Source organism: Aquila chrysaetos, chromosome 6, assembly GCF_900496995.4.
Source record: "Aquila chrysaetos chrysaetos chromosome 6, bAquChr1.4, whole genome shotgun sequence".
NCBI classification, from domain to species: Eukaryota; Metazoa; Chordata; class Aves; order Accipitriformes; family Accipitridae; genus Aquila; species Aquila chrysaetos.
This window is the reverse complement of record NC_044009.1, coordinates 18,682,775-18,701,671: the sequence shown is the minus strand read 5'-3', so window position 1 is coordinate 18,701,671 and position 18,897 is coordinate 18,682,775. Positions and strand designations below refer to the sequence as shown.

Sequence of the window (18,897 nt, the reverse complement as noted above, 5' to 3'; positions counted from 1 at the left end):
TCTGAAGTAAAGGACAGCAAACCTAGCCAGGAGAGAAGGAGGGAGGGGAGTAGGGAAGGAGCGAAGCCCCAGCTCCCAACTGCCTAACCTGGTGCACCCGCACCCACAGCAATACCTGACACTAAATTTCTTCCATAGCAACTAAGCCCAGCTTGGCACCTGTGAGTACCAATTTACCAATTGTTTTTTATCCTCAACCTAGGGCCTGAATACCTATTAAACAACTTGTCCTCTGCCATGGTACTGTTATATGAAAGCACTTGGTGTTGACTCTAGTCTTCCCAAAGATGCTAGCACTTGCTCGAGTATAATTAGGATACAGCTACTTTACCTTTTGGAAAAGAACTAGCAATTATTAATCTCATTAAAGACTACACGTTATATTCGCAACTGACTAAAACTGGCGTACATATTCGTTTAAGTTCAGACAAACTTAGTTTGCAGATAAATTTCAGTTCTCCAGGTTGCCTTTGGCTTTTCTCACTGTAATGGCTACTCTCTAAACTCTCACAGTTTGTATCCAAACAAGAATAAAAATAAACAAACTATAACCTTCTGCATCCACCGCAAGGCTGGGATCCTGTTTCCCCCTCAGAGCCAAGAGTCACGTCTCCTTCCTGTGTCTCCATCCACCTTCTCACTTCCATTCTAAAAATTCACATCTTCTGCACCGAGTGACATTTACAGCCAACAAGTGTCCAGTTTTCCACTGACATTCTCATCTTGTGCCTTGCTCACTGGTTAAGTTTGGAAAGATATCCTGCTTGTGCCCTCTGATCATCCCAGCTCTTTATGAAAAGGATAAACTTACTTTAATGGCATAAAAACATAATCACTGCCTTCCAGTTTAGAATTTATATGTTGTCATGTATTGCTGTGATGTGATTTCTTAACTTAGTTCACCAGTTCAGCACTGTTTGATACAGAGCACTAGATCAGTAATTTACATTTTCAGATTGTACATTTGCTTGTCTAGTCCGATACTGCTGTCCACGAACTAGCTTGCACTCGGCTCTTTCAGCAACCTTCAACCATTTACCTAGCAGCCACAGAAACACTACAAAGCTAGGTCTTACCACCACATTTTCATAGTGCCAAGATTTGCAAACAACAGAACAACTGGGGATGGACAGAATTTTCAGGTGATCTTTCTTGAAACTTTTAAAACATACTCTTCCAGAGACATTGCATCTGCTATGCAAAGAAGGCATAATTGGGTAGCTTTACGGAAGTAGGCTACTACTTGAGATAGAGGAGTAAACATTCTCGTAGAAAGAGAATGAACAAGTTTACCAGAATCAGTAGCTCTCTATATGGCAGACTTTGCCCTAGTTATGCCACATTCTCCTTGAGGGAGGACAGTTTATGTTTCCCACCCCCAAACAGTTTGTGTATAGCATTGCACCAACACACATGTATTGGCATCTGCTTTCAGTGCTAACCTGTGCTCCTGTGACTGATCCTTTCATCTTTTAAGTCATTAGCCAGTTTTTGTTGATCTAAAGTTTCAAGAGTGTACTATACATTTAAGAATCACACTTTTCCAAGTGTGTAAAAAAGCTTTTTGGAGATTGGACACTAGGACTTCAATACTCATTTACGCAAGTTAAACGTTTCCAAATAGAAATACATCACCATAAACGTGTAACTATAACAACTGCATATGGCAATGCCACATTTAAATACCTACAGCTACCTGGCATTCCTTTGAAAACTAACATCTCGTCCTCAGTACAATAAAGTTTGTCAGGCTCCGATGAAAGCAACTTCTAACCACTTCACATCTAAAAAATTTTGGCATACTGATATTTTCTAAACCTGCAGCAGTAAGAAGAGCATCAAACCAGTTGAGAACATTTCTTTAATAAATTCTTTAAAAAAATAGTGATGAATTGTTTCTCTACAGTATTTATTTCCAGTTTTCAAGCAGCATTTGAATTTAAATTAAAAAAAAGTCTCTAGGAGGCGAGCACATAATAATGAAAAGTCATTATACAAAAGCTTTGCACAAAACATGCTGAAATTACAGAGTAATGATCAAAATTAAGCAAGAGAAATATGATCCCAAACAAAATGTTCCATTTACTGAATAATTTCCGTGGAATTCTGCTTGTCAACTTCTGGAATATCTGTTAAGTGATGAAAAAAAGGACGACCATGAACACAGCCTTTATTTTCCTTTCCAAGCTGTTGCTTCATCCTGTAAATTGTGTTTTGTACATCTTCTCTTGACAAATGTAAGGGCAGCTGCCGAGCTAAACGTACTGCTTCTCCCTGTGGAAAAGAAAAACAAAAACAAAACCCCAATAGTTTTAAAGTACCACTTTTTAACACGTTAACCTGGGGCTACCAGAAAGCAGGAATTAAGCACTCACTGTTTAAAGGTCACTCTTCTCTTTTCTGCTGAAAAATATCCCGAATCCCCAAAACCCAAATGTAACTCTAAACATATCTTATTGGTTATTTCATGACACTTTTACAGTGGAGTCACACAGTCAGTCTGCTGGTCATGTTATCTTTTTCTTTTAGGGTCCGCTTTTGCAAGATGCTTTGTGTTTCTGAACATCTTACTTCCCGTTGGCACCAGTATCAGCTGAAGATATTTACCAGTTCACAAGACACGTTCTGCACCACAAACTTTAGAACTAACATAAATGAAGTCAAACAGTCAGCTAAACAAACTTTTAAAAATACTATAGTGAAATTTTAGATTAATGTTGTATTAACAATTGTCTATTGCATCGTCATCTCACAATACTAGAAAGCAGAAGTGACTGCTAAACAGAATTACTGAAGCACCCATCCTCAAAGAATCAAGCAACTTCAAAACCAAGTTGTCAGGTTTTTTGTTTCCTTCCTCCAAGATGGGCCTTCCTGCCATTGCCTTCTCTTCTGTACTTTACTAAAGTTGCCTAGACAGAAACTGATGTGGCATACAATCTCCCTTCACATTGTACAAGCCTGAAGCAGCGTTCATAACATTTTAATCTGAATCCTCTCATTTTGTTTGTCTGGGATTTTCTCCCACTCTTCCAAGTGGAAAAAAGATCACTGTGGACTATTCTCTACCTAGGAAGGCTGCTGCTTTAACCATTACCCTCTTCTTTCTTCTGGGTCTACCAAAAGACAGCAAAAGTTGCAGACGTGCTGCAGACAAAACTTTTATCGTAAGTTGCAATTCTGAACACAACAGTGAATGGTGTTTCTACTGTTTACTCCCCAAAATGGTCAAAAAACTCAGTGCTTACTTTTATTTATAAGGTTTTTTTTCATGATGGCAAGCCATATACTTCCTAGTTAATATGTATTTTCCAGCTACTGTTACTGCTGCACGTGTATCTTCTTTCTAACAGTTCCTCACAGGATCAACTTTGCTCTTAATAAGCCTTCCTTTGATAATCTCTTGATATATACCTTTATATGTATGTGTCTGTATATCTATATATATCTGTATATAGATATATACACACATGTTTGTGTGTGTATCTCTCTCTATGTAAACCAACTCCATCCCACTCAATCTGACTGATGGGTATTTTAAGTAGAGGAAAAGCTTCCACCTCCAAACCAAGTTACAAACCATTCCTTTCTCAACACTTAACTCATCCCTTCTTTAAGCTTCTTTCATGAGTGCATGAGAATGGTTCAGTAGTACACAACAGAATAACTTGCTCCAAAGGCAGCTGTAAACTAACTGCCCCAAAAAGACAGGGAAAGATTTGTATAATAAATGTTTAAATGATAAAACACATAATCTGTGTAAATGCCTAGGTCCCATTTTGAAGTAGCCTGATTCAGGAAAGATTATTAGTAAATGGTAAGTAAGAAGAGACTTAACATATATTTTGGTAACCTTTTTGAACAGAGATCCTAAGAATTGGGATTAAAGATAGCATTAGTGAAACATCTAGACAAGAAGTGATAGAAAACTACTATTTGTTAGTTACTCCAGCTTTAACTAGTACCCCATATATTAGATGTGTCTGAAACTTCATGCCCATTATCATCTCTGGATGGACGATTTTATCTATTTGCATATCAAATATTAACAAGAGTCATTCCAGTTCCAACTGTTGCATAATAGCTTCTGTAAGAAAACAGATTAAAGATTCTTTTACTCAAGTACTGTATTTCTGGCAAGTAATAATGCTGGCTGCTTGTGAAGAACACATGGTTTCCTCTCTGTCAGTGCACTGCAGAACTTGGTCACTATTGCATTGAATAGAATGGACTTCAAAGACTATGGTAGTTGTCAGCATGTGCTTCCTTTAACTGCAGAAGTTATTGATGTTAACTAAACACAAGCATTTGCAGAGGCGTATGGGGTTCACTGTATGTGAGCCTTCATTTTTTACTTCAGTGTCTTAATTCCAGCGACAGCTTGCTTTTCTGGCAAAAAAAAGTTGCCATTTGTCTATCTCTGCCCTTTCTTTAAATGAATCATAGCAATTTTTCTTCTTTAAGTGGAAATGGTGCACCTTCTGATTTTCATGATGTACATCTTGTTGAGGTTTACATGAGAATTAAGCTCCAATTAATGCCTACTTTTCATAAACTATTACCTTAAATAATTTTCTAACTTCTTCATAGATTTATTTATAAAGGAGTTGAATCTTGATGATTATTCTGGATTCAACTACCTTCTAAACTTTGTAAAGCAATTTTATGGCAGTTCTGTATTCTAACATGGAGAAATTTCTAGTCTGAAAACTGCCTATACAGAAACACTTTGTGAACATCAGCTTTCAGCATGTATTATATCACATTGGACAACTGTTTTTGGATATGTCTCATGGAAGTATTTTGGTAAGCAATGCAGAACCCATACACCTCAGAGAGGATATGACATTCTCCTTTTCAAAAGTAACTTCTGTTTAGAACAGAACTACATTAATTAAAACAGAAAGCTGAAGAAAGATTTTCAAGCTGTTTAAGGATTTACTATAAGCTTAGCTGGCCAATACTTGAAAGCAAACTTCTGCCTTACCTCCAAGTAATTTATCACTTTGAGAGGCCTACATTCATATACTTCCTTTGCATTTCCATTAACTACTGCATTCAGAATTTCTTTCAAATCAGAAATACCATAATACGGCAGACAATTCGCCTTCCCTTCTATTTCCAGATAACTTTCTGTAGCTGAAGCACCTGAAAATACAAAAACAAAACAATAATTTATACACTGTTTTGATTTCTATTCTGGAGCAATTCAGAGAAAATGAAACTGATAAAAATCACTTACTAAATTAGTCTCACAAATTCAATACAATTAGGAAAATTTTTTTGCTCCTCCCTTGGAGTGAAAAGCATTTACTTTCATTATGATGATATGTGCATATTCACATCACAAATGTCTCAGCTTATTTGAAGTCAAATCCTAGCTGGCACTGTTTAAATGCTTAAAACATTTTGCAGCATTCCCAGTCTTCAGCATAGCTTTAATTAAAGCTTCTATTGCTTTAATTAAACATACATGAAATTAAAGTAGAAGCTAGTAATAAAAGACAATTTAGTTTGAAAAAAAATTAAAACAGAATGTTGGCATTATTTCCTATGTAATTGGTTTAAACATCTGTAGAGTTCAAATGTTATCATAACAAATTCAGCTTCTACTGAAATAAAAAACATTTTCTTCTCCTACCATAGCAGACAAAGAACTCAAGCCCATATAACTAAAGGTTCTGTGACAGACTTGATACTATCATTCACATGACATCACTGCTGCAGTGGGTACCACTCTGAATAGGAATGATGAATGAAACATTTAAACAACCTTCTCAACAAAATATCTATTCAATCTTTGAGGTGTAAGAGATTTCACTTCTTATTCACACTACTTGCAAAAAATTTGAATGAAGTGGCTACTGCACAGCTAACTGTTCTTCCGCTCCCAGTCAGAAGCAAGTTCTCTAGGGGTCAGGCTCACATATTCTTATGCAGTCCTTCTAAGCTCCTCCAACTCATTCATGCTGGGTGCACAGAAATTTCAACCCAACCCGCATGGCTACCTTCCCTTTTTCTCCACTACAAGTCTAAGAAGGAAAGAGCTTCACAAGGAGAGCATGGAAGAATTTAATTCATAATGAAAATAAATCCACTCTAGTGTAATGGCCCTAGGTAGAATAAATTACATTCAACCTGAGTCACAACTGTTTTTGTGAAGTCAAAAAAGATGGAGACAAATAGATTGCTACAAAGTAGATTAAACTAATAAACTGTGATAAGGGATCATTCATGTTCTTAATCCAAATGACAATGTGAAAGATTTCAGAAATGAGAGAAAATATATATACAACGTAAGTTACCACAATGTACTTTCGTTAGCTAGTAGAACAAGACTGTTATCTACGACCAGGCACTGCTTATTTGACAGTCATTAAATAAGAGCATAGATGGACAGGAGGAGAGTGCAGGTTGAAAAGTTTTCTAAATATGGGTGTGTCACCAGGTAAATAATGCTGTTGGGCCCTTTTAAGCTTCATGGCTAGAGATACTTTGACCAGAGTGCAAATTTTGATATGGGGAACAGTCCCCCCTGCCCCCCCCGCCAATCACATAACTTCCTTCCAGCTACATATTTAACACTGCTTTAAATTTGAAACTTTATTTCCTTTTTCACCCAGCACTGTCTTCCTGCTCTTTTTCAAGCTGTCTTTCCCTAATAGTGGCCAGCAAAAACAGACATATTTTTTATGTACTGCTGTAAGCCTGTGATCAGATTCAGCTTAAAGCAAAATTTTTAACTATCTGAAAGTTAGCCAGTTATTAAAGGTGAGATAAAATGATGTACTATGCCAATATTTCCCCATGAGAAAGGCTGCCAGTAAGAGACAGGAGCAAAAGATAAAGTCTGTTTTTAATCTCCTTCAGCTCTCTTCAATTTTATCCCAATTCTGCTTTAATGAAAGACTAGATTTGAGTAACTGTTCCAGACCCATTTGATTATACTGCTTTCTCTCTAAAATGAGAACTTAGTCTATTTGACCACCTTCAATAATTACCTCTCTATATGCTACCAATGATGGGACACAAAATTTTGTTAAGTTTCCAGTGTTAAGATTTTCAGTTTGAAAACTTGTTTTTCCAGTGTTTCCTCTTAAAATGTCATGACAGTGAGGTTCTGGATTTGCAAAACTTTTTTTTTTTTTTTTTGGGGGGGTGTGTTTTTGTTTTGTGTTTTGCAAATCCAGTCAACCAATCATACATGCTTGCTGTCGAGACTGCTAATGCTCAATACTCTTCAGTTTTACCAATACAATTTTCCTGTCTGCAAATTTTGACAGCCAGATTTGACTTCACCATACTGTTCATTAATTTGAAAGTCAAAGGGGCTTTAAAGAGTCTAATGTAAGAACAATCAATACAAATCCTGGCTAAGAGAAATTTTCTTTGGTATTTCTGTTTGTGTGTCATTCTCCTTTTCTGCCTACATTCTTCAGACTGCAAAGCTGATTACATGTCCACTGCATGCTGATTAACACATATCTATCTGCAAGTCTTTGCAGGAATTCCGATATTGGCAACATTTGATGATATAAGCAGATGTCCAAGCCTCAGTGTACTTGGAAATTTTTGATAAAATATACGTTAAGGTTTTTGAGTATTCAAACAGCAGTCTTCAAGCAGTTTCCATGGTAGTTTCTACAAAATGTTTTGCAACTTCCAAGGAAAACATTTCCATGAACAAATAAACTAGCTTTCAATTGACTAAAAATGTGGATTTCTCATTGCTACAAATTTCCCCTTTCTCTTTCCAAACAAAGCATTCACAATCATCTTTGGATAATTCCTTCTTGATGGCCAGGAAAAACTGTTCTCTTCCAGATGCCACCTAGATTAGGTGATAGTATAAGACTATCTATCTTCCAGTCTATGGTCAAAATCAAACTGAATTTAAGTAGCAGCACGATTTTCCACTGGTCGGTTACAAGAGCTGAGGCAGCTTATATTACCAAGGAAGATGGGTTATTTACTTATTACTGCTCTTTGAGGCCTTGTAAGCACATTCCTCGTATATATGTACGTTGGGTACACATATTCTATCAAGCAGGCAATTGTACCCTAAAAGCCTGCCTTGGAGCATGGCCCAAGGCCCACCGTCGTTACAAAACCAGGTAAGACGTGTTCCTTGCTCTCAGTCTCTTTCCAGCCAAGAATTCACCTCTCTCTCTAGGACTTTCACAAAGGCAGACAGATGTGCAGTGAAGGTACATATAACAAACACAGCTTAAGAAGAACTGGACGGAGAGTAATCCATCTTACTTCTTGAAATGCCTCTCTGTATGTAGGGGTCATTGCAAGCTATACCCAACAAACAAAGGCCTGGCAGATCCCAGAATACTGAGTTAAGTAAAAGCAAACACACTGCTCTCCCAAAGGTAGCATCACTTGAAGCCTCAGTAAGGCCAGAACATGAGGGGGCGGGAGGGCAGTGGAAGACAGACTGGAGCTTAGCGTCACAGCTTTGCAAATCACAACAACTGGCACGTTCCACAAAGAAACCATTGATTTTGCCTAACTGACATACTTACAGCAAGAAGCTTTTTCTGAGCTATTTCACAACATGTTTTTCACCATCAGCTATCCAGAGAAAAATCTAGTTGAAAACTCCTTAGACTGCTGAGCAATCAATATAAAGAGAAACAAAGAGACATTACAAAAGACCTTAGCCTACTGAAAACACGAAGATAGGGCACATCCAAGATTTAGGATACCTGGAACAACTTTGGCTGCAGTCATACAGAGTCTTTGAACAATATGGAGCAAAGGTAAATTACATTCCTGTCTTACAACAAGAGAGCACTCAAAAGGACAGGCTTATCCTCAAATGAAACAATAGGCAAGGCAGGCCTGAAACTTGCGTGTGTTTATAAAAATAACTACCCAAAGGCTGCATTTGTGAAAAAGGAAAACATTGCCAGAAGTTCAAACAGTTTTCCTACCAAAATGACAGAACAGGAAAAAAACCTCCATGTGGAACTGAGTCCTTGTTAGGAAGAAAAGGCCTAATTAGACCTTACAAAAACCTACTACAAGTAGCGCATCTGGTGTCACATGGTGCCATGGGGTTCAGAGTAAGGCATGTCATGCTAAGCCTGCGAGAAAGACTCCTGGTAGGTTATTAAAGTTCAGAACCACCCCACTAGCTAAAAGGTCTTGGCCATTAAAGAGTATAGTTGTATTCATATAAATTCCAAGACTGTGAGGGAATAAGATTCAATTTCTGAGTATTAATCCCAAGACCTGCTAAATTTAGTGCAAGACTAATTTTTTTTTTTTTTTTAATACTATGAGAGAAGTTGTCCCTTACAGACAAGTCATCCAAATAAGGAAAAAACAGTGCTACGTGGTGGTTTTTTTTTTTTTTTTTCAACTAAGAAATTATCAGAACCAAAATCTTTATAAAAAGTTCGTCTGTGCCGTAAGTTGCCAAAAGGTAGGAATTTAAACTGCAAAGAAGTGTCTTTAATGAAGACCAGTTGAGATGCAAGCCCAATGCAACAAGGAAATTACCAAAGTCACCTTCCAAATTAAGGCAGCTGTTCAGATTTTCTTGTTATTGAATAAATAGTCAGTCCTGTAAAACATGCCTCACACCAAGAGGAAATAAGGAATGAATCTATGGTCCTATATTCAAGTCATTACACTCAGCTAGGAAACAGTCCTAGTAAAGTGCTCAATACCAAAGCAAGAGGTCTTGCATTCCAAATTAATATCTGAGTATCATGAGTAGACTTAATATATGATAATGGGCAGCAGTAGCCAGGGTCCTCCTCTTCTCCTTTGGCAGATTATATGTGGAGATTTAAACAAATAATCAATGCAACCTACTAGACTGACAATCCTCTTCAGAGATCACCATGGGTCAAGGAAAGCCTCTTCCTCTGCAGCCAAAACTGCTAAACATCGAACTGGAGCAGTTAAGTTTCCTTTGTTCTTGTTTTGGAAGGTATCTTAGAGCTTCTGATGGCATCACAGACTTAACCGCATGGATCAACAAAAAGGTTTGTTATTTTGCAAGAAGAAACTACCAGAAATATCACTTTCACGTTCAAATTCAAAGCTAAAGAAACTGAACCTTTGCTTGTGACATAAAAGAGGATGTCTGTTTCAGAAAAAGGAAATTTGCTACTACAGAAAATAAAACTCTTAACCCAGGATGAAAAAGGAAGCCATGCACTAGTGGCTATTAATAAGAAATCAACCGGCAGTCAGAAAGGGACATGTAATATGACCGTGTCAGGGTTGATGTCCCAAAGGAGAGCATAGACCTTCAAATATACTCCAGTGGACCTTGACAGCAAGAAAGAGTTGATAGTTCAGCTGAGAAACAGCTAATACTAGGACTGATCCAATTCACCCCCAAAGTTGGAAAAAAAAAAGAGTTATAAAGGTATGTGCACAAAGAATGGGGTTCGAGTGTGCCTCTATGGTTGCTGCTAAGGTGAAACCCTCCAGCTACCGTGGGTTAAGTGCATATTTGCATTCTGGATACCTCTCCACAGCAAGCCATGACTTTATCATCCACCATCCAAAGTGGCAACCCCTGTCCCAAAAAATTAACAATATATCCTGAAGAAACATAACTTTTCTTCTAATTCAACTTCAAGTTCAACATCATCTGAATGCCCGCCTTCCAGGCTGTGTCTGAGTTTCAAAAAACCACAAAAATAGACACTGAATTCAGACAGCAAACAAATAAAATGCTTCTATAAGGACAGCGAAGAATGTTTTATGAAACAAACTTGTTCTCTCAAAGTTGAGAAAACCTGTAGAATACTCAAGTGTAAGTGGGACAAATCACTCCTGGTCTGCAGGTCTCTTTCAGAAAGATTATACTACAAGAGTCTATAAACTAAAGAACCTCAAACTGCATAGTGAAATTTCCAGAGAAGGACACCTAAGGAGTGTTAATAATTGATACCTGTGTTTCTAAAAATCAGCTTTAATAAGGATTTGTAGAAGATAGTAGCATATTTGTAGAAGATGGCATATTTCAGGGATGAAAAGGAGGGACTGATGAAGTATTAAGTAAAAATGCTTGGGTTGGCTGGAAAAAAAGCTGGGAGAAATTCCATTTGTTTGCTGGTATTTCTACCTTCATCTGCAATGGTATGCTCTTCTAATAACAGAACCTATAACTGCTATAATGTCATCAGCAGAAGCTTATAAACATGAGTGACAAGCCTCAGATGTTATTAACGTTTCATTCAAGTAGTTAAAATATACAGCTGGGACAAAAAACTGAATTAGATTCCCATTCTTCATATGCGCTAGCTGTATGGTACTGATCAGGTCCACGACCACGGTTCATCAACTTGTGTAGTGCATATAAAGCACTTTTACTTTCACTAACTCTAAACCAAATGAGAACAGTTTCCTCAGAAGATTTTATTTCCTTAATTTCAGATACTTAGGAACACAGGACTGGAAGACTGTTACTACCTCGCAGTTACTGTGTTGAGTCCCTTGCTGTTATATTGTACAATTCTGCTCTTAAACTAATCAGGCTGTCTTAAAACTAGTTTCCCATCTCTAGTACCACAAGATCAGTCAACAACTCTCCTCCACTGTTGCCTAGAAACTGTCTTCAAATTTTTACATTCAATTTATTCACATCCAGTTTATATTAATTAGATTTTGAGCAAACTTCCAATATCAGGAGGTGGAAAAAAAAGAAAAAAAAAAGGGTATGTGAGCAAAAAGGCTAAGCAACAATCCTTTTCTCCCATATTTGTCCACAGACATACCACAGACGACCTCAGCTTTTGATTTGCTAGACTGAATAAACCTTTTAAGAGCTGCCTCTTACAGTATGTGCTTTATTCCCCTAATCATTCAATCTAAGATTATTACCATGAACACCTCTTCTACAAAGTTTTTGCTGTTAATGTAGGGATTTAGCCAGTCAGAAAGAAGTTTCATTGGTTTTGCTGTGCATGATTCACTAAAGAAAACAGCTTAGGCTCTGGTCTTCCCAAGAGCCAGCCTCTGAGAGAAGGAGTTGCTCTCCATCCCTTTTTTGTACCTACCCTTAAAAGATCCCATATGTTACAGTAGATCTGTCATCACTGTACATATGTGGGGATCTGTAACATCCCCATGAAGCTATAGCACATGAAGCTATAGCATTTCTAACAGCTCTTATAGTGAATCTTTACTCTGAGCTAGGTACTACCCCCAAAGATGTCTGCTTTTCTTGGAATTCTGCTAGAGAAATCCTGACCTGCAGAATCGACCGTGGGTGGGTTGCCCCTGGGTTTCCAACAGCATCCCTATAAATCGTTCTTCAGAAAAATGTATAAACATTTGATCTCTCTTGCTAAGGTAAAAGGATCTTACATGAAAGATTTATTCTGTGATCAACATAGAGGCATTGAAAAGTAGGCTGTCTCAAAAAAAAGTTCAGATCGAACTCTGTTGAAAGGTGTGATGGTGATCATGTCACCCTCTCCTTACTGGTCCCTTTAGGCTCTGTGTTACAACTCTGATATGAAAGTAAGTCAATAACCAGATCCAGCTCCTCACTGGACCTCCTCAGCTGCTCAACAGCAGAGAAGTAGTCAGCTAAGGCACATACTTGCAGAAGCTTCTGCAAGTATCACCTTGGAAGAAGCTGCCAGGACTAAGGAATTCTCATCAGTTTAATCTAAATTCTGTCAGAATGGCAATTAAGGATATCTACATCCAGCATTTTGAGAAAAGAAGAAAAAATAAAATGTGGATTTCAGAGCATTCTTTGAAATACTATTAAAGTTTTCTGTTCAGTTATCAGTTTCCATTACTCAATGTTCTAGGTAGAAGAGTACCTTTGCCAAGTAATAAAATCTCAATGTTAAGGAAAGCAGGATGTTAATGTTTTAAATGATACGGTGATGTAGAATAACATGATCTACATTAATAATCATTTAAGACATTAAATCAGAAGAAACAAGCCCAAATACGACTAAAAGATTTTAAACCCATCATACCTTCGATTACTTTTATCTGGAATCCATTTGCCACAAGCCTTGGATCTGACAAATAACCTGATCCACTGAAACTCTGGTAATCCTTCTGCATTTTATAAAGAGCAGCCATATACTGAGATCCACCAATAAGACTGGAAAACAAAATATTCCCAAAGTGTTAAAAATCAAAATCCTTAATGTGAAAATTAAAACTGTGAGAAAAATACAGAAAAAAGTAGTAAGTGATGAGGAGTGATCAAGATTTTTAAAAGTATTCTCAAAAACCAATTTGTTTAAAGAAAGAAAATTGCAGCTATTTGCGTATCTTAAAGAGTGACCAAGTTTATATTATAATAATTACATCATGAATTCCCTGATCCGTAGGGGAAAGTAAGCTAGAGTGAAGTCGTGAAAATGTGGAGCATTTAATTTTCCTCTGGGGGAAGAAACTTGTCTTTGCTGCATTACCAATGAAACTGGTCAAAATTTTCTTATTTCAACTGGAGTATGACCAGGCCTGCTCATTACTATTAAGGTAAAAGCATACAAAACATAAAAATCTGTTCTTACAGATAAACGAATGTACAAATAATCACAGAATTAGCAAACAGGGCCTTACCACAGTTTACTGTAAATAATTATCAAATGATACTTGAAATAACAAACAAATTTTTGCTCAACTGTACTATACCTGTCTGTTAACACAATTGGATTGTCAAGTTTCTCTACTGGAAGCTTATGATTCATCAGTAATCTTTTACGTAGCAGGGCTTCTTCCAATCTATATGGATTCAGCAACATTAGCTTTTTTTCAGTAGCAAATATCCAGACATCAGGAAAACTCTGACGACGGATCAGGAAAAGCTCGTGTTCTTCTGAATCATTTTTCTCATGTTTCTGAAGCTGATGTCTACAGGAACTCAGAGAAAAAGGCACTGTCACAATTTTCGTAGGCTGTTCAGGTTTCTGTTTCTTTTCAATTTGAGCATGAAATATCTTGTCAAGCTTCTGCTGGTCGGATGGGGAAATCTTCAGCTTGGGTTTCTGTTTTTCTGCCTCCTTTGTCGGTTGGTGCGCTGTCTGTCCCATAGCTTTCTTGACCTCTCTGTTGTACCGTTCCAGGTCTTTAGCAGCTTTTATTTCGTAACTGAAAAGAGAAAACAAACCAGTAGCATAATCAGATAAAAAACCCCCAACCTCAACTCCTAACATACTAAAACAAAAGGCAAGGTAACCATTTCAACAGACAAGAACAACTCCCATGGTTCATTCAAGTAGCCACATCAATATGCTTTCCACTATGACGGAGATGGAAGGACATCGGGCACTGTGCCTGTACATTACCCTTTGAAGATGATGTGTTTGAAATTTTCCTTCACCATGACAGCCAGGAAAACCTGAATTACTGAAGGGGGAGGAGTAGACTGCATCATACAAAGAGCTACAGCAAGTTGCTTTTGACCTCAGTCCCAAAGACTGTGTTTAACCCTAATTTGCAATCAGATATATAGTTCCAGAAGGAGTTTTGTCACAGGCACATCCAGCCCAATTCACAAAGCCATTTAAGCTTCTAGAGTCTGCAGACTTCAAGGGGAGTCCATGCGGTTAGGTAAGAGTTCGGACCCTAAATAACTTCATAAGCCTCAGGCTTTACTTAATATAAAGAAGTACATTTGATTTCAAATGGCCTAAAATTAGCCACATAAATAAAAAGTATGAAAACACAGAATAGATACGATTAACACAGAATTCTGTAATTAACAAACTTACAGATTTTTCAAAAAGTACTCGATAACAAACTACTCCTAAATGCTGTCTAAACGGTTAAAACATACTACATACTAAATCTCTACAACCTGAATGGAGTCTTAATGAGTTTACAAATGTCAGGAAGATAGGTAAACTTTTATTGATGCCAGGTTTATGCTTGCTTACTGCATATGAATCTTACTTTTTTGAAGGCCAAAGGAGTGATTTGCTGAACTCCCTCTTTTTGCCCTTAGTTGATATTCTGAATTCTAACAGGTAATTCAAACCACTCCAATCTTCAATAAAAAAAGTAGTACTATCATATGTAAGAATTGGAAATAAGTATTTTAGCTGGTCATATTTATTTATTGCTACTTGCTGGAACAGTTTGATTCAATTATGTGTATGCATGCTGGAAAATTAAGGTCAACAAAAGGGTCACCATTTGCAATTAATTATGATGTGCTAGCATTCACATATGGTATCAATATTTAGTTAACTAAAAAAGTCAGCTTAAATAGTTTCTTGCAATAAATCATGTCCTAGAAAATATGGAGTAAACGTTAAGATAAAAAACATCTGCTCCTTTTAAAATGAAGTCACTTGAACAGTAATTTTTTTATCCCAAATACATTTATAGCTTTGACCAGATCAATAAATACTTTGTTTTGAATAGACCCAATTGTAATGCAGGAGAATATTTAACTAAAGAGAACTGGACGCTGATAATCCAAAACAAAAGCACTTGCAAAGAAAGTTCAACTTGCCTGTCATTTTAGGCCACCATGAGAAAAATTCTAGCCTTACAAGCTTTGATTGTGAGGGCTTTGCAAATTCATATATAACACTATCAGTGATATGCTCAAAATCAAAGAAAACACCAGGCTTTTCAAAAATCCTTCCACAGAGGCAAGTATAATCAACAAGTGCTATAAGAACAGTTTCTTCTCTGCTTTGTGAATCAAGACTGTAAATTCAGGATCCTTTCCTGAAGTTACTAAACCTAAAGCCAAGGAAATTTGCAAAACTGGGTGTAAGTAGGGAGTGGAAGACTAGAATAAAGTCTAGTTTCAAATGCAGCTTTTATTTACCTAGAAAAATTGATTCACGATTTATTATTTTCCCCTTGCATCTGAAACCCAAATGAAATATTTAGCATACAACAAAACCCTTTTAATATAAAGTCTCTCAGACCTTATGAGACAAATAATCTGAATTTGACTATTTGGAGTAAACTCTGACTGGAAATGGCCACTTGTGTAGATTCACGTGTGTCCAGAATACAGAGGCATCCCATTCTGAATGTAACACATTTCAGCATCAGCCTCCTCACATAATGAAACCAAATCAACTCAAACTATCACCACAAGTACTTCTGTGTTTCCCTGCTTTGTGAGGAGGAAAATGAAAAAACCTTTTAATTGCCTGTATCGGCTTTTCAGTTTGCTTCTGAAATGCATAGGTTTCAGGTGACTAGCACCGTTTTCTAGGAGTGGACAATATGGACCTACTATTATGACTGAACAGATGCTGGGGACAAGCAACAGTATGGAAGGACTGATACCAATTATTAATACCATTACTCATGATTAGTATCTGGCAGTATATGAATGGAGCTGGCTAGAGATACGACGGATGGCCAATGACCAGATGGTACCACCAAATGACCTCCATCCAAATGAAAGAGAACATGTTCACTAAAAGGTTAAAATACAGTAAAAAAGAATTTTTCTGGAATTGTTAAGCAAGCATATTTACCCAATGTGAAAGAGTTGCAAATAATGAATACACACACACAAGCCATGAGATGCATGGAAAGTTTATCAGGCAATAAAAAGCTACCACACATGAGCTAGTTACTACTAGCCACTAATGACTGTCTATGTGCATGCTCTTACCTGTCAACAGACAGCAAAGGCCATGCTACCTGAAATGATGTTTCTCCCAAGGTACGAATATACTCATGAAGAATCACTGTAGAGTGCTGACAAGGTAATTTGTTAGTCCCATGATAATGTGTGTGAAGCTCTGAACCTTTCCTACACTTTCAGGATAACTACTGCAGCCACTGTCATGGCACTTGGAGGGACTTCTCCCACTCCTACCTGAGCCTGACAGACAAGAAATATTAAGGCCAGAAATGTATGTAAGCTGTATTAAGTAAGAGCAGAGCGAGCGCAAGAAATTAAATCCTGGCTTTGCAAAGCAGGGGGATATGCAATGCTGCCAACATGGACATGCATGGAAGGTTTCCTCTTCTATTATAACCTAAAGACCATAAAATTTTACATTCCGGTTGAGTAATAAATGCTGGCTTGTTTTGAAAAGGCTATCCTATGTCACTATGAGACATCTGTTGGTTGTATTGCTCCCAAAAGGGATTTAAACTCATTTAGACCTGCTGGAGGAGCCACAGAGAGAAACAGAGATGCTAAAGCCAAGCACACCCATTGCAACAAACGTGTGACTTCATCACAGAAGGATGGAGGACTAGAACCCAGGAAAAGTGGTGTCTTGCCAACAAGGTTGCATTAAGTTGGAGGTATAGTGTGCTCAGTAGAACTGTGGCACTTTGGCTGCCCTGTTGTATATACGTTTGTTGTTACCTCTAGGTGGCCCAATTTATCCAGAGTATCTGGTAGGCAAGGCTTATGTTCTCTGCCAGACATACAACAGTTCTTCTGGATTGTTGCCTTGGAGGGAAGGATGTCTACATATCTCTTCCTATTTTAGTGATTTTCTGAGGCAATTTTAAAAGATTAAACGCAGAATAGAGGTACACCAAAGCTGAAATGTGCAGATACAACTAGTGGTAAATTTTTCATTCACTTCAACATCCACTGGATTCAATCCTACATATAAGGAAAATATATATACTATATATAATATACTGCATTCAATCCTACATATAAGGAAAACTTCATTACCAGAGAGGTCTCCTTCCTGAACTAATACAAAATTAATCTGTAGGCACACTCTTAAACATAACAGTTGTACCAGGAAAGCGACCATGAAATCTCAAAAGCTAAAGCAGAGCAAATTAAAATTTTCTGAAACAGCTGGCAGAACCTTTTGTTTCATTTCATTAAAAGCATGAATATAATTGGAGTAGATTTCTACTATTACATTAATATTTCTGCTAATGCAGAGATGGACAAAGCACTTTCTCACATGTATGGTTTTGTGATCATGGCATGTTGCTTGCTTAGTGAGTTTTAAATTAGGTAAATCAGAAGCTAGATAAAAAGGTTTTACTTAACTCTGATATAGCTGGTATTCAGAACAATGCAGATGTTTTCAAACAAAGTCACGAAGTCAAGGAAAAAACAGATATACTAACAGTAACTCAACAGGTATAGCTTCTCTTTCTTACCATTTCTTACCAACTGAATCTCTCATTAGTGTTAAAATTACACTGTTTTGGCTAGTATAATTTCCTTTTCAGTGGTCTGTCTTAAATCCCTCTCCTTGCTTCCGTAACATGAAGAAAACACATTTTCACAACACTGCCAATGAGTTTGTTCTTCAGAACCAAAATTTAATTTCCCAAACTTTTTGCTACAAATCACAACATGAATTTAAATCACTACATGTAAAACTCCTGAAGAACTACTTCTATTTTCCTCATTTGTGTGATGCCCTACAGTGTTTTACATTCTATAAAATTACAAACAAGATGTGGAAGGTTTGGTGTTTCTTTTTTTTTTTTAAACTGTCTTAGAAAGTCTCAAATTCTGTTATTCTAATGCATCTTTTACCATAATCTAAGTTCCACATAAAGGACAACACACACATAATATTTTAACTAACTACCTCCCCTGCCCCAAACTAGGCTAAAATATTTCCCTTACTTGCAGATGGATTTCAAAAACTCAGCGACAATTTGTTTTAGAAAAATAAGAAATTTAGCCATTCAGACTGTCATCTAAAAAGAGGATTTGGTTTTGATTGAAACAGATTAAAATTGAAACTGTACTATACTCTCTAAACCAGCACTGGAATAGCTGTTTAGGGGAAAAAGAAATTCCTCGTGTCATTTGATTGGGTTTTACAAATACAATTCTGAGGTAGCCTGGCTTGGGATACATACTAAATTTAGAGGAAAGGAGTTTACCAAATGTTCAAGTACTAAAGATCCTGAAAAAGAATTCTCACTTTGTAGCAATAAAAAAGAACTGTTCTCTGGAAAAGCTCTGGA

At 37.1% G+C, this 18,897-nt stretch overlaps 1 protein-coding gene across 4 annotated transcripts in view; it reads right to left on the bottom strand.

Moving 5' to 3' along the window:
• Positions 1–1,847: 1,847 nt before the first annotated feature.
• The window catches only part of PMS1 (PMS1 homolog 1, mismatch repair system component), a 48,384-nt gene continuing 31,334 nt past the window's right edge, over positions 1,848–18,897 (bottom strand). For 2 of the 4 annotated variants that reach the window (XM_030019088.2, XM_030019089.2), the window contains exons 10-13: positions 13,642–14,097; positions 12,972–13,102; positions 4,988–5,148; positions 1,848–2,274 (exon numbers count right to left, since the gene is read on the bottom strand). In XM_030019088.2, coding sequence (XP_029874948.1) covers positions 2,083–2,274; positions 4,988–5,148; positions 12,972–13,102; positions 13,642–14,097 — 940 coding nt within the window. In that variant the 3' untranslated portion in view covers positions 1,848–2,082. Of the gene's footprint in view, positions 2,275–4,987; positions 5,149–12,971; positions 13,103–13,641; positions 14,098–16,597; positions 17,970–18,897 lie in introns of those variants that run through there. The other 2 variants (XM_041124026.1, XM_030019090.1) reach the window with 2 other exon arrangements.